Source organism: Pteropus medius, unplaced genomic scaffold, assembly GCF_902729225.1.
Source record: "Pteropus medius unplaced genomic scaffold, Ma_sr-lr_union100, whole genome shotgun sequence".
In the NCBI taxonomy this organism is placed as follows: domain Eukaryota; kingdom Metazoa; phylum Chordata; class Mammalia; order Chiroptera; family Pteropodidae; genus Pteropus; species Pteropus medius.
Genome location: NW_024354498.1, coordinates 5,866,202 through 5,892,171, shown reverse-complemented (window position 1 = coordinate 5,892,171; position 25,970 = coordinate 5,866,202). Strand labels below are relative to the sequence as shown.

The 25,970-nt window shown below is 40.3% G+C and overlaps 1 protein-coding gene across 3 annotated transcripts in view; it reads left to right on the top strand.

Annotated features, from left to right (window-relative positions):
- Window positions 1–25,858, top strand: part of TXLNG (taxilin gamma) — a 44,892-nt gene extending 19,034 nt beyond the window's left edge. For 2 of the 3 annotated variants that reach the window (XM_039852281.1, XM_039852282.1), the window contains exons 2-11: window positions 2,120–2,423; window positions 3,793–3,864; window positions 5,073–5,164; window positions 9,783–9,953; window positions 11,177–11,371; window positions 13,313–13,432; window positions 14,872–14,946; window positions 19,727–19,819; window positions 21,841–21,936; window positions 22,880–25,858. In XM_039852281.1, the coding sequence (XP_039708215.1) occupies window positions 2,120–2,423; window positions 3,793–3,864; window positions 5,073–5,164; window positions 9,783–9,953; window positions 11,177–11,371; window positions 13,313–13,432; window positions 14,872–14,946; window positions 19,727–19,819; window positions 21,841–21,936; window positions 22,880–23,215 (1,554 nt within the window). In that variant the 3' untranslated portion in view covers window positions 23,216–25,858. The remainder of the gene's footprint in view (window positions 1–2,119; window positions 2,424–3,792; window positions 3,865–5,072; window positions 5,165–9,782; window positions 9,954–11,176; window positions 11,372–13,312; window positions 13,433–14,871; window positions 14,947–19,726; window positions 19,820–21,840; window positions 21,937–22,879) is intronic. The other variant, XM_039852283.1, reaches the window with a different exon arrangement.
- Window positions 25,859–25,970: the final 112 nt, after the last annotated feature.

The window sequence follows — 25,970 nt, the reverse complement described above, 5'->3', positions numbered from 1 at the left end:
TAAAAAAAAAAAAAAAGAAAAGTATTACATGTACATTATTTTGATTTTTAAAGTATCATAAAAAGCAACACATCTCTAATCTTTCTCCCCAGAGGAAAATAATTGTTTTGGTTCTTCATAACTTTTGAATAATATATAAATTAACAACTTTTAAAATAAACCTTGTGAAAGTAAAACATACATTCAGAAGGTATACAAAGCACAGATGTTTAGGCTTTAATGAATTTTCACAAAGTGAACATCTGTGCTGCCCCATCTAGATCAAGACAGAATATTGCCAAGCACCCCAGAAGGTCCTACCCTCAGCAGTAACCGCCATCCTGATTTCTAGCACTAGGGATTAGCTTTGCCTATTTTCGAACTTTATATATAAATGGTTTCCTAAAGTCTGTGTTCTTCTGGCACCTCCCTTACTCATCTGTGTTGCTGTATTTAGTAGTAGTTCATTCTCATTTCTGGATGGTATGAACGTATTAGAATGTATCCATTCTTCTGTTGATAGAAATTTGGGTAGATTCCATTTTGGGGCAATTACAAATAGCCTTGCTCTAGACATTCTTGTCCTTCGACTGCACATATGTACACACTTGGGTAAAATCCTAAGGCTAGAATTAACTGGGTTGGAAGGCATCCATATTGCCAAAGAGGTTTTCAGAGTAGCTGTACCAACTTGTTCTTTCAAAAGCACAGTACTTGATTTATCAACATTAGACTAAAAGATAAAGATTTCATTCCCTTAACCTCTTCATCTCCTGCTTTGATACTTTAAATTATTTTTAGTTCTTCAATTAGATATTGTAATTTGAAATCTTTGTTCTCCCATTAACTTTGGAAAGTAGCTTTTGTCCACTTGTTATAAGAGAAAAATATCAGACACCTTCTCCCTCAACTGTATTATTCAAAACAGGAAGAAGCCCTTTTTCATACAAAGAAGAAATGTACAAAATTTAAATTTGTGCCACATCATATGATCAAGCAGTGTTAACAAGGGGGGAAAAACAAATGGGTTAACAATATGGAAGAGAGAATAAGGTAAAATTACTGATTTGAGGATAAAATACTAGAATAAAGCCATGTGTCCCATGCCTACCACTTGTATTAGTTTTAAGTAAGATAGCTACTTAAAACATTATTCTCAAAATTTCTGTGGCTTAACACGAGAGAAATTTATTTTCTTGCTCCTCTATTAGTTGGTTTTGTTGTGGCCAATGTGTGGCTTTTTGTGTCTGGCTTCTTTCATACAGCGTAATGATTTCGAGGTTCATCCATGAAACCTTGTAGTTTAATAATAATAGCGGCGGGGGTGTTCTTTGTAAAAGGGTGACTGTCCTTGTATGTCTGTGGGATTTAGGGGTCCGGGCCGCTTTCATCTCAGGGTCTTAAAGACTTCTGCATTCAGCCAGAATGGAGGAAGAGGTGGTGGAGAGAGAATGTCTACTTCTAAGAGTAAAAGTCTTGTTGCAGAAGGGACAGTCACCACCTGGGCTCACGTCCTGCTGGTGGGAACTTCACATGGGACTCCCACTAGATGTAAGCGGCTGGGAGATGGAGTCCTTGGCTGAGCACTTGTCTGGCCGTGCCAGCTCCAGAGGACATTGAAAGAGCACGGGCTTTTGCCGGATAGCTAATGAACCATCTTTGCTACACCATCCCCTTGAAGACAAGACCAGAATGATTTTTCTTAATTGAGGTAAAATTGATATATAACATTTTGTAAGTTTCAGGTGTACAACATTATAATTCAACATCTGTTTACAAAGTGATCACCATCCAGACCAGAACAATTAATGTTCATTACCTTGGGATAATTTCACATCTGTTAAGATGCTAATTAGTGGTGAGTTTTTATGGGGAAATAAGTTTAGATTTACAAATAAATGGCATTTCTTGCTTCCTTTGATACCACTTAATTGTGTGATTTGTTTTAACTTGAATTTTCTTATACTTTACAGTTAGGTCACCACTCCAGGAAACTTAGGAACTACATACCATACTTAACATTAATTTTACAAACCACTAAGAAAAAACCGTCAAACCTATGGTGTGCCGTTGGTTCTAAACATCCATTACATTTGATTTAAACCCCTTTTCCATCTTTTTTCTCCTCCCTTCCTTCTAGTTTGTGATTGGCACAATGGAAGAAGCTGGAATGTGTGGGCTTGGGGTGAAAGCAGATGTGTTACATAATTCTCAATCAAATGACATTCTTCAACATCAAGACTCGCATTGTGGTGGCACAAGTATCAAGCATTCACTGGAAGAGGATGAAGGCAGTGACTTTATAACAAAAAGCAGGAGTTTGGTGAGTCCAGCGTACTGCACACAAGAGTCAAGAGAGGAAATTCCTGGGCGCGAAGCTCGAACAGACCCCCGTGACAGTCAGCAGGATCCCGAGTGCGGCAGGAACAAAGACAAAACCCTAGGTAACAGTCTGCGCGGTGGTTGGACGTTTGCACGCTGTCATTTACTTACACTTTCGCACCGGTGGTTATGAACGCGGCCAGCATTGAGGTTTTTGTTTAGCTACTACATCTGTTCTCTTTAGTGGCTCAGTCGGCCTGTCGGCTGCAGGTACGTGCAGGTGGTGAAGATAGCAGAGTACAAAGTTCTCTCTAAGTAATCAACAGTTGGCTTCCGTGAAAAAATTTCGGGCCGACTTGGCAGAAGTAAACTCGACGTGCCTTATTTGTATCTTTAATATAGTCTGACCAGCATTTACTGTGAAAACTATAGATTTGATCTCTTTATTTAAAAACTAGTCACAAAACTTTAGAGACAACATAGTGTCATCTATAGGTCAGAAAGTGGGTTAAGACTGGCTTTCCAGGGTCTGTTTTCTTTCTCCTGCTGTGTTTGAGATTTCGGACTAAGAATGTGACATGTCACCTCTCATTATGACATCTCAGTCTCCTTTTATTATAGCCTTACTGGTTGCCCCCAAGGCTTTATACTTATCATACCTAAGATTAACAGTGCTTGATTTGTATGATTTCTGTATGCTGAATTAGAATTATCCTTATTAAATCCATTTTCTGCTACCTTGGGAAACTTAAAAATATATAGAAATACGAAAAATAATTTTAATTTCTTACAAACAAGACAAATTTCTTCAAAGTCAGCAGCCCCAGTTATATGTGTAAAAACAGATGGAGTCTTACAAACTTACACATAGCATTACCATGTGACCCAGCCATTCTCCCTCTAGGTATATGCCCAAAGAGATTGACCACATGTCTCCATGCAAAACCTTATACACCAGTGTTCGTGGCAGCATTATTCTCACAGCCAAAAAGTCGAAACGAGTTATCCATCAACAGATGAATGAATAAGAAAATGTGGTATATTTGTACAGTGGAATGTGATTCGGCTATTTAAAAAAAGGAATGTAGTACTGATACAGCTAATGTGGATGAACCTCGAAAAAATTATGCTAAGTGAAAGAGACCAGACACAAAAGGCCATGTATTATACGATTCCATTTTATATGGAACGTTTGGAATTGGCAGATCCATGGAGACAAAGTTAGAATAGTGGTTGCCTGGAGGAAGGAGCAATGGGGAGTGACTGCTGTTGGGCACGGGGTATGTTTTTGGGGTGATGAAAATGTTCTAAAGTTAAACAGTGGCGATGCGGTTGTACAACTTCGTGGACATATTCAATTGTATACTTTAAAAAGGTGAATTTAAAAAAAAGTTGATTAGCGTTGGCTTTATTTCATTCACAGTGAAATGTTGATAGTAGAACGTGTAAGTTCAACTTCAATATCACAAAAATAATTTTTCTCCTTACTAGAGTTTACCAGTGAAGGACAGGGATTCCCACCCCTCACCATGCATTCGTTCTGTACAAGTCAGCTAATGAACGGTAATCGAGCTTGTAAATATTCCTCAAAACATTCCTTCTATCATTGATAGGGAAAGGAAAAAGTCAGTAGGTGAGACTCATTACCAGTAAAAGGGTGAATTTTATGGTATGTGAATTGTATATCAAAAAAACCCAGTGAGTGTGAGTTTAAAAATCATAAAAATTGCAAGTCACATTACGTTTATTTCCAATTATAGTCAATAATTATATTCAGTCATGTCTTTTAAAATTTGTATTGGCCTTAGGCCGAATGAGAAAAGGTTTTGTTACTAAAATTTTATGTAGATAGAAAAATACTCTATTTTGAAGTCAGCCTTTTTTCCTCATAGCAGTTTGTATATCATATACCAAAGTCATTTTAATATATTTTAAAATGAAATAGCCTACATGCAAATGAACATTCTAAAAAATAAAAATGATACCTACCACCCAGCTTAAGAAATAAAACATTACCACCTAGGAAGACCAGGTGCTGTAGGCGTAAGCTGACAAGGTCCGTGTAATCTGTGAGGTCAACCAAGGGTTGCCTCGCCTATAAAAATAAAAATGTATAGAGAAAATAAAAAATAATTTAAAAAAATAATAAAACATGACCACTGATTTTGAAACACCGCTTATCCCCTCCTATCTCAGCCACCTGCTTTCTCCCTGCCAAAGTCTTCAAATATTGGTTTTGAGCTCTTTTCCCTGAGGGAAGAGCGATCTTGACATCTTTTTTATTTACACCGAACTTGGTTAACACGTAGAGTATACTTAGTAAATCATCAGAAGTTATTTAAATTGCTCATAGGAAAAGATAATGTGTCACATGTGATCATGTGCATCTTATGCAGAGAACCCACTGAAATTCCCTTTGAACTTGCTTCTATGTTGGTATTCGGGAGGAAGCTTTTAAAAATATTCTGCCCTTTGTAACTTGCCCTTTGTCTTAACTTGGACATCAGTGGTTAAGCAAGAGTTCTTACAAATAGCTAGCAGTCTTAGTGAGTAAAGAAATTTGGGGTGGAGGTGGGGCGGGAGGGGTGCCTGCTAATCCCGAAATTAAAAATAGCTCTCTTACTTTAGCCGGTAAATCACTTATTTCTAGTTGTAGGCATAAATCATTTTACTCTGGATTTCAGAACATAGGAAGTCTTATGTAGAATTTCCAGGTTAGATTCGCTCTCATCCTTCTTCCAGGACTTATTTCTTATCTTGTTCATCATCAGGAAAAGAAGTTTTATTATTGATGCAAGCGCTAAACACCCTTTCAACTCCAGAAGAGAAGTTGGCAGCTCTCTGTAAGAAATATGCCGATCTCGTGAGTATTAAATCAAGGGACTGAGTGAGATCCATATAAAATATAGCAAAATGTGTGTGTGCTTGATAAGCATTTTAAGGTATGATTTTGGTGTAGCTTTAAATGTAAAATTATGTTTTATTACAAAATTGAAGAGGAGAATCCAATTTCTTGGCTTTTTTGTTGCTTGTATGACATCATTTTATAAGGTGATACAGAGAGAACAGTATAATGCTAAGCTCTGGCATAGATTTTGTAAAACTCAGTCTTAGAGTAATTCTAAGTCAGCATTTTCATTCCCGTATTATGATGCTTTAAATCATTTGGGGTGTAGTGGTTCCCATATATTTCTCCCAAGGGAATTCAAGATTTAAAGGCTGTAGCCATTGTGATTGAAATTTTGAGTTAGGTGAAATTGTCTGCTAAGACAATACCAAGACTCAGGAAATTTTTATTTAGCATCTGCTATGTGTCAGGCATTACTTTTTCCATCTTGCAAAAAAGTTGACCTCATTTTTTTTGGCTTATGTTATTTCAAGTAGCATTAATTCTCTTTTTAAAATTAAGAAGCTGTCTCAACATGGAAACTCTGCCATCTTATTTAAGCCGAAGAATGGGAAAGTCGTAGAACTCTTGAAGTTAGAGTTGTGGGAAACTTTTAGAATTCTAATATAAATGCTAAAATTAATGCCTTTTGTGAAATGCTTATGTGAATTATTGACAATTTATATGCATTTTCATCTCTTGTTAAAGCATGTCATAAACACTACTTTTTGCCAATGACCAGCTCTAAAAATGGATTCTGTTTATTACCCAAAGAATTACAGTTACTTTCCCTCAGCTTGTAGAAGGGTCTGTGTATGCCCGCACGCACGTAACTGGCATTTCAGCAGTCAGGCATCTTCCATTTGGAGCAGCAGGAAACCCTGTGCATCAGTGAAGATGGCCTAGGACACATGCAAAAGTGGCAGAAAACACAGTGTGGTCAGACTGGCGGCTTCAGGAAAAGAACACTTCCATTGGTTCTAGAAGACAGTCCCTATTCGTTCCATCCACGTGAGGAGAATCATGTGAGACATGGTGGAAAAAGAAGACAAGAACAAAAAAGGGGGAAAAAATGGAGAAAAGAGTAAAAGAGAGAACAAAAGTACTGTAGAGGGTTAGCTTTCTGACTACGAGGGATTAGGAGAAGAAAGGGCAAATAGTCACCGAGGGCAGGCCGCCTCAGACTCACACAGATCACTGGGGCTTAAAAGGCACATTCTGGTTCACCAGGTCTGGGTTGGGGCCTGAGAGTCTGCATTTTAACAGGATATTGTCCGCTTTTGGATCACACTTTAAGTAGCAGGCGTCTAGGGTGTTTTTGTCTGTGGCGCATGTGTGTGTTTAAGTACCAGTGATAATCACTAAATCCGTCTTAGGATATGACACATTGAAGACTTGTCTAGTGAGTAACCTCTCTGATTTAGATTGGTGCTGAACATATGAAGGATGAATACGTTTTCAGAAAATGTTCTAAAGCTTGATTTCTTTTTTAAAAAATTTATTTATTTAAATTAGTTTCAAGTATACAGTACATTGGTTAGACATCTATATAGTTCATAAAACGATTTCCCCAATTGCTCCATCCCCCCTGGCCATCCACCTATAAAGCTTGATTTCTAGAAAAAGTCTTTCTGAGAGGAATATAGGTTATATGGCAGCGAGACCATCAAGGGACTAGTAGCCTTTTCCCAAGGATTATTCAGACAACGTCCCTTTTGCCATCTCTGTCCTCTGCCCTTTTTGTGACAGCATCTTTTGACGTTACTAATTCTTGTCGCATGGACACGTAGAAAAGTCCTGTTGGGTAGATGGAGTAGTACACTGCACTGTCATAGGGATTGTCCGTCTGGGAGACCTTATGGCAGCCCCATTCATCAGTTAACATGGGTACATGACATTGTCGCATTTCACTTGCTAAGTGTGGCTAGTGTTAGGCGGGTAACATGGTCCTTAAGTACACTATAGTGCTGTTCTTTCCCATTCCTTAGTTTTTGTAGATTATTATAGCTAATAAGAAATCTTGGTATCTGCTTGGGCAGGTATATCTTCCTTCTTACCCTTTTCATCAGAAGTATCTTGGCTATTGGCTCTTTCTATAAAATTTTAGATTCAACTTATTAGTTCAATGAGAAAAAAAAAACACCACTTGGGTTTTTTTTTTTTTAATACGGTAGTATTCCATTGTATATATCCATGTACTATGTCTCAAATTAATTTTGTTTCTGTATAATACTTTGCAAAATAATCTTATTATGGACCACGGGCTACAGTATGGACTCTAAAGGTGCATTTCGAGGAGAATTTCTATCATGAAATTAAAGGAGCTTAAAAAGTGGATATCCTTATGGGAAAAAAATTTGATCCTTACGTGTCATACACAATGATCAATTTCAAATGAATTAAGGACTTAAATATCAAAAAGGCTTACAATTTTTAGCTTATCAGATTTATTTCGATATATTAATAGGTGAATATTTTTTTCAAACGGATTAAGAGAAGGATTTCACAAAAAGCACTATTGGAGAAAAAATTGCAAAAATTGGCTATATTGAAATTAAGACTTTCTGTTCATCAAAAGACACTTCAAAAGAAAGTGAGAAGACACATTACAAACTCGGGAGAACATGTTTCTAATAGATATAATCAACAGAAGATTTAGTATCGAGAATATGTAAGGAACACCTGCGGATAAATACGAAAAGGCTAATAACCCAGTGGAAAACTGGAGAAGAAACATATAAGAGCTATTGCACCGAAGTGGAAAAACATAACACATACCTTAACATAAAGGTACATAAACACACAAGAGATGTTTAAACTTGTTACTGATCAGGGAAATGCACATCAGGACCACAACGAGATGCCATTTTTTGGCCATTGTAGTGGCATAAATTAAGAATTCTGATCGTACTGTTTTGGAGAGGATTTGCATCTACATGATCTTTTATAGACTGTTGACAGGAGGAGAAGAAATTTGTCAGCTGCTCTGGAAAATAGCTTGGCATTGTCATGTGAAATAGAACATAGAGAAATCACTGCCTGGTGACTGCACTTCTGGGTTTGCACCCAAGAGAAATTCTCGCATGTGTGTACAAGGAAACACATGTGAAAATGTTTGTGCTGTTGTGAGTAATAAAACCTGGGAACAACCCAAATGCCCATTGACAAGAGAATGGATCAATAAAGTGTGTGGTATGTTTTTTAGAAAGTGGAATATTATACAACCTGTGGGCCAAGTCCAGAGAAGCCTGTTTTTGTACTGCCCATGAGCTAAGAATGGTTTAACAATTTTAAAGTGTTATTTAAAAAAAGATGACACAACAGATACTATATATGGCCTGCAAAGTCTAAAATATTTACTTTCTGCCCTTTTACAGAAAAAGTGTGCGGTTCCCTGATCTATAGCTACATGCGAACAATCTGAATGAGTCCTAGCGGGATGATTTCCAGCTTTGCTGTCTAAAATAGCTATTAGCCACATGTGGCTACTTAAGCTTAAATTAATTTAAATTAAAGAAAATAAAAAGTTCCATTCCTTGGTTGCACTAGCCACAGCGAAGTCAAAACAACAAAAACCAAAATGGTTTCTTTTAGGACCACACACGGATGATATGAGATGAAGCGAGCAAAGGAGCAGTGAACCCAGGATTTAGGGTTGTGGTTACCTTGAGTTGGGGAGGGCTGGGACTTCAGGCGTTAGAGACATTGTACACAGAACCAGCAGCCTCTTGGAACTGTGCTGCAGCCTGTGGCCCATAGTAAGATTACTTTGCAAAGTATTATACGGAAACAAAATTAATTCGAGATGTACTACATGGATATATACAATGGAATGCTACTCAGCCATATGAAAGGGTGAAATACTGCCATTTGTGACAACATGGATGGATCTTGACAGTATCATGCTAAGTGAAATAAGTCAGACAGAAAAGGAAAAGAATCATGATTTTACTCATGTACGATATAAAACAGAAAGCAACAAATGAAGGAACCAAACAAAAAAAAAAATAAAGGTATTTTTTTAAAACCTGCCTGTAAGGAAGCTTGGTATGTTTTGATAGGCCACGAGGTGTCACTCTTGCTCTTGAAATTGTGACTCAGCATCATTTCCTTCAGTACAAGGTCCATAAGGCTGCCAATCTGTTGGTGTCAGTTAAACCTTGAAATAGACTCTCTTGCTCCAAACCTAAACTTGCAGTGATTCCCTTCTCCCTCGAAAAAACTCTGAGCACTGATTATGAAGTTCTGATTCGGAGGACTGTTTCATTAAAGTAGCCTCTGTTTTGTTCAGAAAAGTAACACTCGATAGTGTTGATTTCTAAACAGTTTTCTGAAAACATCTTTTTTGTTGTTTTTAATAAGAAAATAGATTAAGTTTGTTTTGTTCCTACTGTAATTTTTTTTGCTTACTTTCCTATCATAGCTGGAAAAGAGAAGGTTGGCCGAGTAGAATGGCATGAAACGATTGAAACTAAAATCTTACACTGTGTTTGGTTATTGACGATTCGTTCCGTAGCTCCTACTGTAATTCTTCCAGCCGTAACTCAGAGGTTTGCACTGTACTTCCTGAATGTAAAGTGCTTATTGATTTTAGCTGGAGGAGAGCAGGAATGTTCAGAAGCAAATGAAGATTCTGCAGAAGAAGCAAGCCCAGATCGTGAAGGAGAAAGTCCACTTGCAGAGTGAGCACAGCAAGGCTATCCTGGCGAGAAGCAAACTAGAGTCCCTCTGCAGGGAACTTCAGCGTCACAATAAGACGTTAAAGGTTAGTCGTTTCCTTTCTCTCTTCTACAGGGGGTACTGACTCACCTCGTTTTGTAATCACCATGTACCTGTTTAAAATAAGTCCTTGTCTCTACTTGGAGACAGAGCTACCACCTTGCTTTCAGTTCTGCTTGGCATGCTGCTGCGTAACGCCCCTCACACTTGGTCGTGGGACTCTAGATGACATCTGATGTTTAGAGCAAGCTCTCTTGCTTGGAGCCGTGACTTAGGCAGCTCAGAGCTGCCAGTTTCCTGCTGAGCACTGATGTGGTTAATTACATGTCTGAGAGGCATACATGGAATGAGAAGTGAGTGGGAACAGACTTGAGGCAGAACGAGCCTGGGAAGGGAAGGCACGTGCTGAGCTCGCCCTGCGCTGTTGGCTGATCGACGTTGGCCCTGCCAAGCTGCCCTAACCCCACCCCCACAACTGCCCAGTTCCTAAGGACTTGCACACGAATAGGGAAAGAAGGAAAAGGCAGAGACTTGGGGCGCGGGCCCATCCTCGTGGGCCGTTTCGGTTTGATTCTGACTGCTGTGATGTCCTCAGAATCCCCCACCAGCAAAGCGCCGGGTCCTGGAACATAGGAGCACTCAGGAAACGGGTTGTCATCTGATGCGAGAGCCCATTGTTTTTTCTTTGCCTTTGAACCCTTGGATTTAGGTGTCGAAGTAGTATTTTTTCCCCCATAGCAAATCAATATTTTTGACTGGACTGATGACTGTTTAGATGCGTCACAATCTTTTAACATCTGTATGCTAGCAAGAGTTGGAAGTAGGCTTTTTAACATACAGATTCCACTTGTCTCCTTGTCTTCCAGGAAGTAGAAGGTGCGACCCAGCAAGTAAGTTGCAAGAAGGGATCTCTCCCTTGAGGCTGACTTAAGATGCTGCCTTGTGGCACCAGCCAGGAGGGTATTTGGAAACATAGGTGGAGGGGCTGGCTGCGCGGACAAGCTCCTGCCTTTCACCGAACTGAATTTAGATGGTCACATAGCATTTATTTTACCGCAGGGCAGTTTGCGTCTCTCTGATTTTTCTATCTGCTGAGGAAAAGCTGCTTGCTTTTAAATCAGAGCCTTCTGGTCATAAACAAAGGGAAATAATTATAGTTTAGAAGCAACACTTCAGGGCACCAGTAAATGAACCCACACAGCAGCAGCTGCTTTTGGGAGCATCTTATCCATAGGTCTATACCATTAACAAATTATTTTCCATAATAAGGAAGAAAATATGCAGCAGGCACGAGAGGAGGAAGAAAGACGTAAAGAAGCAACTGCCCACTTCCAGATTACTTTAAATGAAATCCAGTCACAGCTGGAACAGCATGACGTGCACAATGCCAAACTCCGCCAGGAGAACATCGAACTGGGAGAGAAGCTGAAGAAGCTCATTGAGCAGTACGCACTGAGGGAGGAGGTAAAGGCGTTTTGCTTCTGCAGCTTCTTCTTATTAGCTAGAACTTTTCACCATTCACTACTAAAGAAGTAAAACTATCATCACAGGGTGTTTTAGAACCTCTGTATGTGCGTTGTGGGAAGCGGGCATTTATTAGGAAAGGCTGGGCCACCACGCGAACAGAAGTCTGCTCTGTTCAGACCGTCACTCGATGGCATAGGAGTCAGTGGATTTGGGTACATGAGGCAATTCCTTGGACACATGTTAAGTACTGCTTGTCTTCCATGTGATACTGGAAGATTGTGATTTTAGCATCCAGATTTTTTTCTACTTATCTAGACTAATAACATTTGGCCGCAGAACACCCCATCTCTCAGACACCTGTGATAATCTGTACAGTCGACACCACCATTGCATGACACCTATATTTCAGATTTTTTTTTTATATGGGGGTTTTATACTGTTTGGGAAAAAATACATACCTGTTTCTAAACCTTCATACATATACCCATTGAAGTAAAAAGTTTACTTAGAAGGATCCATGGCTGCTGATCTTGGTCATTGGCCTCCAACCAAGACTTTTAAGATTGTGGCATCTTCTGCTGGTTACTTTATCCAGTTTTCAAGGCAAAGTTTATATTAATTTGGAGTTTTACATACAACCCTTCAAAAACTGTTTTTGAAATGATTTTGTTTTTATCCCTCGTCTGCCTTTTGCCTTTTAAAATTTTTTTTATAATGGAAAATTGCAAACTTAAAAGTAGAGAGGGTATATCACCTGGCTTCAGCAGAAGAAGCCATAATTTCAGCTATATTCCTGTTACCTTCCCCTGGGTTCTTTTGAAGCAAATCCAAGGTGTCATATTATTCCACTCACAGATATTTGAGGACATACCTCAAAAAGATATGGATTATTTTTTAAGCATACCCACAATATCATTTTCACACCTAAAACATTAACAGTAACTATTTAATATTAAATACCTGGTCGTTCCGTCCAGCCCCCTTTTTTAAAAGAGCTTTTTGGCTCACAATTGCAATAGTCTACCCTCCCACCAGTTGACGTGTCTCGGGTCTCTAACGTAAAGATTTCCTTTTCTTTCTCTTATTAAATTCTTACAGTGTATTTATTGAAGAAACTGTTCTAGAGAATAAACTTTCTATTAGATTATAAAGCCCTCGGTTTTGTTACAATTATTCTTTTAGTTTTGTGGTTTAATATGATAGTCTGTCACATCACAGATGTGGAAAATTTGAAAATTGTACGTTTAGATCACATTACTTGTCTTATTTTATGGGATATTCTCTCTTTGGTCAGGAAGAGTTACTCTTTCTGCATCTGAGAAGGGATGTTCTGATGACTATTGTTTATAAATAACCGCTTAACAATTCCATTTGGGAATAATACCAGCCTTTTACCAAATGTCTGCTGCATGCCCGGCACCCACGCCTTACCTAGTGTAACCACCGCATGGGCTTTTATAGCTCCAAGTGTGGGTGCCATCATCCCCCCAGAGGTGGGAGAACTGGGCAGTTCAGCAAGGGGGGAATTGGCCTGGAGCCGTTCCCGCCATCACAGCATGCTGCCTCCAGTTGAGACATTCGGGGAAAAAAATGTCCAGGAATGCTGTGTGATGTGCGGGTTAACAGTTTGAGCTCCTTATCCATGTCTTTTATCTTGATAACAGTTTGAGCCTCCTTGTCATTGTCGGGCAGAAATAGGAAGTGCAAGCCTGGCTGCCGAGGCGCTTGACAGCCGCCTGCGAAAGGGATGGGGGAGGGCACAGGCTGTAGGGGAGGGCTCTGCTCCCTGGGCGCGGGACTGTGACCCACTGTTATTGGCTCTGGTGGCATTAGCGGGAAAAGCAGGGTAAGAGGCAAGGCGTTGTAACCCCTGTTACGTTTCCTCGACACTGTGTTCCTTTTTCGTTAAGTGATAGAAGAAATTTGACTTTTCCCTAGCATATTGATAAAGTGTTCAAGCATAAGGAACTGCAACAGCAGCTCGTGGATGCCAAACTCCAGCAGACGACACAGCTGATAAAAGAAGCTGATGAAAAGCATCAGAGAGAGAGAGAGTTTGTAAGTTCTGTCTCTTAAAGAAATTATTGCCCAACTGTAATCAAAGCCATTTAAAGACATGTAAACTTATTCTACATTTAATGTAGCACCTGGATCATGATAATTGGTTTTTTGCTCTAGATCGAGACGGGCATGTGTGTGTTAGAAAGCATTCGGCTTTTTATTTCTATCAAATTTTTTGTATAGAAGATACACTGGCGAGATTAGACCACTGGACTTTTCTGTGCTTAGCACGTTTATTTCACTTTTTAGGTAACGGTCACCAGGTTCAAGAGTTATACTAGCATGTAGCACATTAAATTTGGCAGTTCAGTTTAATATCAAGCTTATTACCAAACACGGGTTTCGTATAATACTCACATTTTGTTTTCAAACAAGTATCTTGAAACTAGGGCAACTATTTATTTACTCATATAATTTTCTGATAATACTTTACCAGAATTTTTTTTATGCCCTAATCATTTAGCATTGTTCTCAGAGTGTATGCTGAGATTTGCCTGTCTATAATTGTGAATATAGTAGAATCTCATTGGGTATTTAACACATGCAAATTCAACTATATGTGCTTAACGCTCTCAAAATAATAAAAATGGAAGTGGTTATGATAATGAAAACTGTGCCAGCTAGCTTTCCCTCACAGAGCCTAGGCCCCAAGGTGAGCCTGACGTGACCGTCATGCGAGTGCCCCCAAGGTTAAAAGAGACACACTGGTCACACAGCGTGGTTCTGCTGTGTAACTGACAGTGCTGTCTCGTGGTGCATAATTGTCTTTTCCAGAGTTGGAGTGTACATTTCATGCACACACACGCGCGCGCTCACATTACACGTAGATTCTGGTTTGTTTAAGGACTTTTTGAGGCTTATTCGGACTCTGCGTGACACTTTACTTCAGGGACCCAATCCCACAGCTGTGTAATGTCACTGTATCATTTTCTTGAAAAACCCAAGTATATAAACTAAAGCTCCCATCTCCCTCTCCTCTGCTTTTTAAAAATTGATCAGAAACCAGATCTCTGCTTTCATTGCTTCACTCCTTACCCTTTCACCCTGCCTCATCTTGCCTCTGTAGAGTAGAGGGGCTTTCGGAGTCACCCAGAGAATGTCAAGATTCCTAGCCGTGTTTTCTGCTAATACTAGACTTCTAATTATTTTCACCTAAAACAAGAGTTTAACCTGGAGTTTTATAAACCTATTATTAGGCTTCCAGGGTACTTTTTCTAAGCTATAAGATTATTCCTACATTCCTAAGTGTTCACAAGTGGAACAGGTCGAAGATTCAGGTAACTGGCACTTGATGTAACAGTATTTCACCTCCAGACCGGTGGCTCTGCTAAAATAATGGGTGGAAGTAACGATTAAGCTAACTGATCTGATCATTTGACAGTTGTCGTCATATTTATAATCGTGATTAGTGTTTTGCCATCATGTTTGTTTTCCAGTTGTTAAAAGAAGCAACAGAATCAAGGCACAAATACGAACAAATGAAACAGCAAGAAGTACAACTAAAACAGCAGGTAACTTGATAGCAGGGGATAGTGGAGTTCGTACGAAAAATGTGTGGTTCATTTGATCTATACTTTGAATCTCCCCTAAGATGGTTTTGGTTGCTCCCGGCCAGAACTGAGAATAGCTCGCTCGTCCCTCCTCTTGGGGTTTTCCTCTCCTTGTGGGGTGACCAGCTTAGCCCTTTAGCCCAGGATTTTCCTGGTGTTAGCACTCCAAAGCACTGTGTCCCAGGAAACATTTAGATCTCAGGCAGACAGGGACGATTGGTCGCGCTACCTGCAGTGTCCCCTTTCCAATATCCCAGCTATTTCCTCTATCTCAGTCTGTTCCCATGTGTGTCAGCTAATTTCCAACTAAGGAAAAACTGATAAATCTGCAGATTTTAATTCTTTCGTATTAAGCGGAACCATATGAAATCGCTGGTACTTGACTGTTTGACTTACAGAATGGCAGTTTCGTGTAGTTTAACTTAATATCTTTGAAAGTTTGTGCTCTGAGAACATAACCTGTTTTAAAAACTGCCTGTTGGTCACATAGTTCCACTTTCCCGTAGAGCTGTGGAGGTGGTGTTTTTTAATAGGGGCCTTCCCGACTTTTCTTTCTTTCTTTTTTTTTTTTTCAAGTGTATGATACAGTATTAACCATGGATAACTGGAAGTTTGTACCCTGTGATCAACATCTCTCCATTTTTTCCACCCCTTGTCTCTGGCAGCCTTCATTCTACTCTCTGTCTCTGAGTTTGACTTTTTAAAATTACACATATGAAAGAATACAGTATTTGTCTTTCTCTGTCTGACTTAATTCACTGAGCATATGACCTAAAGGTCCATCCATGTTGTCACAGTGACAAGATTTCCCTCTTTTTTTTTTTTATGGCTAGATAATAGTCCATTGTGTATATATACCACATTTTCTTCATTCATCTGTCAGTGGACACTTGGGTGGTTTTCTTATCTGTCAGTGGACACTTGGGTGGTTTTCTAGTGCTGCAGTGAACACGGGAGTACAGGTAATCTCTTTAAGATAGTGATTTCATCTCTTTCAGATACATACCCAGTAGTGGGATTGCTGGGTCATATGCTAGTCATATGCTGGTTCTATCGTTAATGTTTTGAGGAACCTCCATACTGGTTTTCATAGTGGCTGCACCGGGTTACATTTCCACCAGCAGTATATGAGGATTCCCTTTTCTCCACATCCTTGCCATCATGTGTTCTTGTTTTTTTTTGCTAACAGCCATTCTGACAGGTGTGAGATGATTTCTCACTGTGATTTCGATTTGCATTTCCCTGCTAATTAGTGATGTCGAGTACGTTTTCATCTACCTGTTGGTCATTTGTGTATCTTTTTATGGAAAAACGTCCATTCAAGTCCTCTGCCCATTTTTAAGAATTTGGATTGTTTTTTTTGCTGCTGAGTTGTGCGAGTTCCTCGATGCAGATATTTTGTCCCATTCCATAGGTTGCCTTTTCACTTCCTTGTTTCTTTTGCTTGGGCAGAAGCTTTTTAGTTCGATATGACTGTACTTGATTTTTGCTTTTGCTGCTGGTGTTTTTGGTGTCACCCCAAAAAATCATTGCCAAGACCACTGTCAGGGAGCTTTTTACCTATGTTTTCTTCTAGAAGTTTTATAGTTTCAGCTCTTAATGTTTAAGTCCTTAATCCATTTCAAGTAAATTTTCATGAGTAGTGTAAGATAGGGGTCCAATTTCATTCTTCTGCTTGTAGTCCATTTTTCCCAGCACCATTTATTGAAGAGACAGTTCTTTCCCCATTGAGTAGTTTTGGCTCCCTCGTTTAAATATTAGTTGACCATATTTGTGTAGGTTTATTTCTTGGCTCTCAATTCTGTTCCACTGATGTGTGTGTCTGTTTTTATGCCAGTAGTATACTGTTTTTGATTACTTTAGCTTTGTAGTATATTTCGAAATCAGAGAGCATAAATGCCTCCAGCTTTGTTCTTTTTCAAGATTGCTTTGTCTATCCAGATTCTTTTGTGGTTCCGTACAAATTTTAAGGTTTTTTTTTCTATTTCTGTGAAAAATGTCGCTGGAATTTTGATAGGGATTGCACTGAATATATAGATGGCTTTGGGGAGTGTGGACATTCTAATAGTAACTTCCGATACATGGACACAAGATACCACTTATTTGTGTCTTCACTCTCTTCATCAGTGCCTCATAGTTTTCAGTATATAGATCTTTCAAATTTTTTGGTCAAATTTATTCCTAAGTATTTTGATGCTATTATAAATAGGGTTGTTTTCTTTAATTCTTTTCCAGACATTTCACTGTTAGCATATAGAAATGTAACTGATTTCTGTATGTTGATTTTGTATCCTGAAACTACTGAATTTGTTCTAACCATGTTTTGGTGGCATCTTTGAACTTTCTATAAGATTATGTCATTAGCAAACAGATCATTTTACTTCTTCCTTTCTGATTTTGGGTGCCTTTTATTTCTTTTTCTTGCCTAATTCCAGTACTGTGTTGAATAGAAGTGGTGACACTGGGTACCCTTGCCTTGTTCCTGATCTTATGGACAGGGGAAGTGAGGCACGTGCACCTCCAATTCACCCTCTTTCAGTTAACTAGATTGCATTGTATCGATAAAAGTATTGATCATGTAAAAAATTTATTATATGATCAGTTTAAGGACTCTAAATTAGTTCTAAAATGCACTGTCACCTTGAGGTTGGCCTGGACCTTTGTGAGTACCTCTTTGGAGTGCATTTCACCTCTGGGCACATTTTACATGGCGGCGATACTTATTTCCACAAAGTTAGCGTGACTTAAGAGTGAACATCCAAGAAGTCTTTTGAATTTTCCACAATAAGTTATAATCATGCCAGAATGCTTCTAGGAGGTTCAGACCCCTCATTAGCCCTATAAATTCAGTTGTCCATAAAAATGGAGAAGAGAATCTATGGGGAAAAGGTTTAAAAAGTTTATACGTGGCCTCGGAAGATGGAAAATGGACTTGAATGCTGGTGTCACTGCCAACACTCTAGTGCGAGGAAGCAGAGGGTTCGTTGTCTGACCTGCGTCACCCTGGGTCATGTTATGCAATCGTTTGTTTGTTGTCTTTGCTGCACCTCTTCCTTTTCCCAGTCCCTAAACACGGCTGTCCTTCCCAAGAGTCAGTCTCACTCTGTGCTCTTACCACGGCAGGTGCCAGCATTTGATGATGGCCTTCCAGTCTTAGTGTGTCTTGGCCCAGCGCTTTGTAATCCAGCCATATAGGTCCCGCCGTGGTGCTGGTTCCCACCCACCGACTGCCCAGTACGGGCCAGCAGTGGATTCCCCAATGGGACAGTGAGATGTTCCATCTTCAGTGAAAAGAGCCCCTGCTAAAGCTGCCGTAACGTCTCGTCACCCTCGCGCGCCAGAGCTGCCCCCTTATCCTTTCTGAGCACCGCTATCGTTCCCAGCCCCAGGCCAGCAGCCTTAAAGGCACCGTCGGAGTGTGCCCCTTTACAGACTGCTCACGTGTCCTCGGCACCCTCCGTAGTTTGCACCCGAGGTTTCGTTCGTCCTCGCCCTTACCTTTCCGCAGGCATGCTTTGGCCATTTTACAGCCACCTCATCTAGCCTGTTGTCGCTTTCAGTCTCCTTCTCCCTCCCACGTACAGAAGTTTGCTTCTCGGTGCTCCCCATGCAGCCCATCCCCCCGGTAACCAGTGGGCTGCTTCCGGCACATCATGTCGTGCTCCCGCCCCATCCTGGTCACATGCTTCTGTGTGATGTTCCTCATGCAGCGCTGCTGAAAGTAGAAAGGCATCGCTTATGCTATTTGTTGGCCTCTAATGATCTTTTATTCTTTGCTTTCCTTATATGTATTACATGATCTTCAGCAAAACACTTTTATTGCCCTGGGCCTGTTTCCTCATCCCCAAAATAATGTTAGTCTGATTAGATGGGCTCTAAAGGGTTCTCTTCTGGTGTAAAATAACAGCCTACTCTGGAGGCGGCCACGTGAAATGTTCCCCAACTATTCTCTTCTCACCCCTGCCGTGCCCCGCTCCCTTCTCTGAACTCCTGTTGTAGGGGGAGAAAAAGGTGACTCCATATTCTGTATTCTGCTCGGCTTGTCAGCGTTCTTTTCCCAGCTAGAATAAAAATTCCGTGAGGGTGGGAGTTAAAAATCAGTGTTTCCGTGTTGTTGTTATTTTAGAGTCAAAAGGAAAGTTTGTTAGAGCAGGGGTCACACTCCGCAGACGGAGTGAGAAGGCAGAGTGAGAGGGACCAGTTGGTTGGTTGTTTTTTTTTCACTTACCTGTACTCCCACTGAATTTTTTCTCCCTCAACCAAACCAATTCTTCGGCTTCTGTTCATTTTCCTGCCTGCGTTAAGGAAAAAGATATCCCTGATACCAAGCTAAGAACTGTGCAGGTGGCATTCTGAAAGAAATGATCTATATCCCAGGACAGTTTTTCAAATAGAAGGATGGAGGGGAGGTTAGTTCATAAAGGATTAATTGTATGAAATTTATAGGTATACCAAATCTTTCCGTTTTTATTATAATTGATGGAATGGAGCTAGTAAATATTTGTACATTTTAAACAGTACGTCCGAAAAGATGGTTAAGTCAACAGAATTTAAATTTCAGTGAGTTATTAGAACTTCAGCCATCTATGTCTGGTGTCCAAGGATTCAGTATGTATGTATTCTTATTTCTTTCATTTATATGACAAGTAACATTTAATGATAGTGGTTTTTTTTTTGAAAGTCTTTGGGATTTTAAATCATTTATCTGGAACTCAGAATATTTTATACTTTTTTTCTGTAGCTTTCTCTTTATATGGATAAGTTTGAAGAATTCCAGACAACCATGGCAAAAAGCAATGAATTATTTACAACCTTCCGGCAGGAAATGGAAAAGGTATTGGCATATTTTTAGTAGAATATTACTTAAAAGGTAATTTACATAAGCAGCTATTTTAAGCATGATCACTAGGATGAGTTTATGTTGTTATGGTACTGTCTTAATGTCATCTTTTCTGATCCTCCAGTGACATCATATATGGTCATTTTGCCCTCAGTGTACCGCACGTAGCTGGTGTTCTCTGTGCTCTTAAAATTCTATCTTTATTAAAGTGAATTCCTCTATTAAATACAATGTTATTAGAAATAAAGTGGTTTCTTTTTGTTTGTTGTGTGTTTTGTTTTATTCACGTCAGGTGATACCCCACACCTTGGAGATTAAATTATTTAAACACATCCAACCCATATTACATATTTCGGTTGGTTGATATGTATATACTGGTGTTTCTGCCTTTTTAGCTTTTCTTTTTCTCTTTACAGCACTCCCACTGAATTCTTTCCCCCTCAACCAAACTGAGTTTTTGGCTTCTATTTCATTTTCCTGCTTGCGTTAAGGAAAGAGATACTCTTGCTATCAAGCTGAGAACCAAAATATATTCATATATATCCATCCATCCATCCTTAGTTTGGCATATTACCTTTAAAATGGGGGCTTTTTAAAAATGGTGGGGTGGGGAGAAATACAGCACTGCCTGGCACTTGGTAAGCAAGCATTTAAGAGGCGTCAATCATGACCATTAGTAGATCTCACGTAGCGGTTGGGAGCGTATACTCCAGGTTAATGTCCCAGTTGCATCATATAATGTGTGACCATTGACAAGTTGTTTAACCTTTCCGTGCCTTTCTATTTGTCCCTTGTTAAAAATAACAAAAATACCTACCCTTCATAAAGTATTTTAGACAGTGCTTGGCCATGTTAAGTACTCAAATTACCACCTTCAGATATTTTTAGGCCCAGTAATCTGGAGAATTCAATGAGCAGCAGATTAGTTATGCCTGCCAGCCCTTTCAGCCGAGGCTGCAGTCCAGAGGCAGCGCGAACGCCTTGGCTGGGCTCCATCACAAGTGTGCTTTTGAGGCCGAACGGGGTTTAAGACAGGGTCTCCCCAATTCACTAGCCTTCTGGAGAATCCTCTGGATTGGAACACATTCCTCTCTGCCAGTGGCTAGAGATCCCTGTAGGTCAGTACTGAACTCGGGTTTTCCACGCACCTTTGCACGGCCTTTGTCCCACTCAGCGGCCTTGTGGCACAGTTCTGTAGGTGGTTACCCACGGCACAGGGCACTGGCTCTGTCTTATCCTGTTTCCCTTCCCAGCGCCTGGCTCGGTGCCCCGACTGACATCAGAGCTGGGGCACAGTCAAGTGCATAAAGGAACCCTAGAAACTGGGCTCACTGATGGGCATAGATTCATCTCATTCTGAATCTCTGAGAACAGTTCTTGTAGCATAGGCTTTAATGTTCCTTTTATTTTTGGTCCCATTTTATCATTAGCAGAATCAGAAGCTAATGTGAGGGTGACCAAAACTGAGGATTTTCTACTTTTATCTTTTTCATGGTTACTGGAGGCTTAACTAAATTATGCTGCCTCTACTTCTGAACCTTATGTGGTCTCAGAGGTTGTGGTAGAACAATTCTAATCTTTGGGGGGCTGAAGACCTCTATCCTTCCAAGGATCAGATGAATTAGTTTATCTAACGCAGACAGAAAACTCACGAACATTGCCATTTTTTCGTGCAACTTGGGGAGGAGGTCTCGTCTCCTGTTACCCCCAGCTGGAATGCAAGACACGCTCCGGCTTAACCGAATTCAGCGTGGCGTCTTGACAGCTTCCACATGTGTGCCGCTGCCTCAGAAATTGAGATTAGAGATTAGATTTGTTTTCCTCATAATATGAAACCCTGCTTCAGTTCCTAGGGGCTTCGGAGATAAGCTCTGCTACCGACAGACAGGCGCAGCTGTCAGCTGGGCCAGGCAGGTGCAGTGACGGGGGTGGGGAGGAACACAGGCGTTTTTGTGGTGGGACAGGGTGGAACATAATGGAACTGAGTTTAAATTTGCAATTGTGTTGATTCACAGATGACAAAGAAAATTAAAAAACTGGAAAAAGAAACAATAATATGGCGTACCAAATGGGAAAACAATAACAAAGCGCTTCTGCAAATGGCTGAAGAGGTGAGGTGGTTTCTCACTACTAAGGCGTGTTCTTAGTCATGGAGACTCATGAGGTTCAGGTACCTAGCAGGACAAGGGACACGTGTTGTGACACTAGTGCGGTAGTTGAGGACTCTGGCCAGAGCTAGGGGCAGGGGGCCCGCCGAGAACAACCTGTATCGGCTTTGCTGGCAGCAAGTTGCGCTGCACGCGTGGCCCGGGAGAGGTGGTAAGTGTCCTGCTTGCAGTGAAGTCGCCTGGGCTGGGGGCGGGAGGTTGCTGTAAAGCATCTCGGTTTTGCTTTCATCTACAGCAGTGGTGTTTCAAACTCGAGCTTGCCTCAAACTCCGGTTTGTTCAGTAAGACCCAGGTTGCTAGGCTCCACTCACCGTTCACTAGGTCCGAGATAGAGTCAGAATCTGCCCTCCCTGTTGGTGATGCTGCAGGTGCGGGCTCCCACCTGCAGCACCCATCAGCTTTCCCAGTGAGAACGCTGGTGAACACTCAGGCACCTTTCTGCCTTATAAAGCTGAAATGTACTGTTTACAAACAAGATTTCACACCTTCATTCTTATCTAAAAATTGGTAGAAATCTATGCACAATCAAGATGTGTCCTTTTCTCATTAATCAGGCCCTTAGTTCTTTATGTGCTAGTCTTTGTGATGACTATTCTTGGGTTTCCTTAATATTTCAGCAATACAAAATGTTATAAAAAGCAGGTTTGGGTTATTTTTAAGAAACACAGCAAAGGGGATTTGTCACCCTAGAACAATAGTGTCACAAGTGTGGTATTCGTACACGGATCTGCAGTGAAACTAGCATTGGGTGGTGAAGAAATTGAACACGTTCAAGAGGTGACTGAACAAGGTGTTTCCAATATGGCTCAGATAACTTAATTTCTTGATATCTAGGTACCCGATTCATATTCAACGAGGTTACATAAATCCTGTTTTTTTCTTACAGAAAACTGTCCGTGATAAAGAGTACAAGGCCTTTCAGATAAAGCTTGACCGGTTAGAGAAGCTGTGCAGGGCTCTTCAGACAGAGAGAAATGAGCTCAACGAGAAGGTGGCAGTCCTCAAGGAGCAGGTCTTGGGGAAGGTGGCAGGTGTGGGTCTGGCACCGCGTGAGACACAGCCCTGTGCCACCCTGGCTTCTCCCCGGGAGCCGAACACTGCCTCGAACAGTGGCCCACGTGTCCCCGCAGGGTCCTTGCCCAAGGCAGCAGCGAAGGAAAAGCCAGCTGTGTACAAGGCCGCGTACCCAGGCGCTGGGCCGGCCATCGAGTCAGTGGACTGAGATGAAGTATGATCACTGTATCGAGAGTTCTATTTTGTGTATAACTTTCTCTGTTAGTAGTTAACTATTGGTTTTGTGGTGAAAATTTTCTTACTTTTTCTACCATATCTGTATTTTCTTAGAACTACTGGACTTAAGTGGTACAGGAGGCTGCTTAGCAGTTTTGAATAGTTTTACTCAACATTTTCCTCAGCTGTGTGGCACATCTGCCTCACTTCCCTTCATTGGAATGCATGTGGTCACTGCCTTGTCCTTTCTTCCCTGCTCCTTGCAGAATCATCCTAATTAAAATTTAACTCAAAACAGGGCTGACCATTACAAGGGAACTTTGTTCTGATGTGAAAACAATATTCATTTAAACATCCTGCCCCCATCAATATTAATCACACAAAAAAGTATCGAGATGTTTAGTTTTGTCTAATAGCCCATTTAAATGCCAAGTAATAAACCGGGTTGGATCAGAAACAAACAGCATATTTGATTCAAGTTTCTTGGTAATATATCACTGCACAAATTGAGATGGCCACAAGCCTCAAATTCTTCATTTTGGCAGAATGTGTACATAAAGGTATCACTTGCAAACATACATACAGGTAAATCACTGGACAACAGGCTTAATATTTGTGTGACTGACAAGTCATACTGCTTTGGTTTCAGGTTAGAACCAGTGGAATTTGGACCACCCGGATGCTTACTGAGGGTAGGGTGGTTTGTTTGCTTTCCATTTGGGACTTGGGTACACATCTTCCACTTCCCACTGAAAGCAGTCACTGGTAGTCCTTTGCCAGGTTAAGACAATGAGGGTGAATTCCTGTGTAGCTGTCACCAAGGAAACATCCCCAAACTGCCCCTTTGGCTGCTTGAAATTGGTGTTGGACTGTTATGGGAGTCCCACCAGCAAGGTTCTCTAGGTATTTTAAGGGAAAATTTTAAACTATGGCTCATACCAACCGAAACTGGTTTCATTTCCAAAACATTGGAGAAGACTGGAACCAACCTCTTTAACATTAGGCAAACTTAGCAGAGTGTTAAGTAGTCAGGATCTTTTACATACGCTTTCAGTCTGTTTCTCACCCTTCTCTTAGTTGCCATTTTTTAAAGTATTATCAAAGTCTCCAGACTTGAAATGGGGGAACTTTCAAAATTAAACACATCACCCCTTTGGATTAACTTTTTCATCCTGCGGTCTCAAATGTGACTAAGTTACGCAAATAAGCTGCAGTGAAGAAAGTTTTGACTTTGTCCCTAGTATAATTTGCATTGAAATACTTTATGAAATAACTGATGTTAGCACATTCCACTGAGCAAAACTATCAAACTGACATGTCTTAAATTGCTTACTGGACTGAATAAACTGTTCTGTCCAGTTAAAAGGGTTTTTTCTCTTTGTTAAAGTTTTATTTGTAAAGTCCTGTCACATTCATGGTCTAAACTGGGTTGAAAGAATTGAAAATTGTCCAGTAGATAGGAAACAGCGCCTGGAGTGGAGGATTATATCTAAGCTTCTACCATCAGTCATGTACATCAAGGGGCCAGACAGTGGAGAAGAAATCCACTAAGTAGGTTATCTAATCACTGTCAAAAGAGTCGGAAGCAGAAACAAACATACCCTCCCGCCAACAGCCTCTTATACACAGACCCCTCCCTTCAGCTACTAAATGAAACATCAGACTCATTTTCCTAAGAGGAAGTGAAGGTATACATCAGAACTATCTATTTTAAAAACAGTACTAATGATCACATTTCACAAGAATTCCACTGGATGTACAGCTCTTAACATTTTAAGCCATTTGTGTAGCCCACCACATCTTTGCGGTGCTTGTGCTGTGTGGGAGATTGTAAATCTTGGACCTGTTGCCTATTTCCAAGGGCTTTATAAAGCAATGTGATTAACAGTACTTGGCCTGCTGCTTTTGGCTTACTATGTATTTTGAGCTAGATGCTATCATGGTGTTTAAAGGATATGGATTCTGTCTGGGATGTGTTTGGTGTCCTTTCAGAATCTGTCCTCCTATTATCCTGTGAATAAAAACAAATGGGACCCTCTGGACACCCTCTTAAAGCAATCACCTCACCAGCCCAGTGTTGTGGCTTTTAGCACACCCTGTTCTATCTTCCATATTCTAGAACACTGTAATGCTACTAGACTGGCCCAGAAAAGGTTTAAATGTCGATTTCTCTTCAATAGCATTTGTTGCACCGTCATGGAATCTTGATGTGTTATTTATAGTGGCAGTAGACTCCAAGGAATAGAGAAAACTTGGGTCTTGGATAATGGACCATTTCATCCTCAGACTTGTAGGAGTACATTTCTTGGTCTTGAGACCAGTTATTTTTTAGTTATGTATGCAACTGCCTTTATTACACCTGGTTATCAATTCAGTTCTCAGGTGTTGCAGAAAAATCTACCTCTTTCAGACTGTAGATGGAAATAACTGTGAAAAAAATGATGCAGATTATCTTCTAGTTTGTGCTAAAACACACTGCTTTATTTTTACAGCCCACGTCTTTCATGAGGATACGAATTGTTAAGAGGCAGTCTTGTTTTGCTTTTCAAAGACATTTTGTAGAGATTTTTCACTAATGTGAATCTGATTTTATCTACTCGATTCTGTATAGATTAAGTAAACATGTATGACGAATTTAACGGCTTCTGTGTATTCTGTTGCCCACGTGACCTTAATTGTGTAAATCAAAAGACAGTTATGGATAGTTGGTTTCTCAGACTTTAAATAGTAGTTTAGTTAGTTACTGC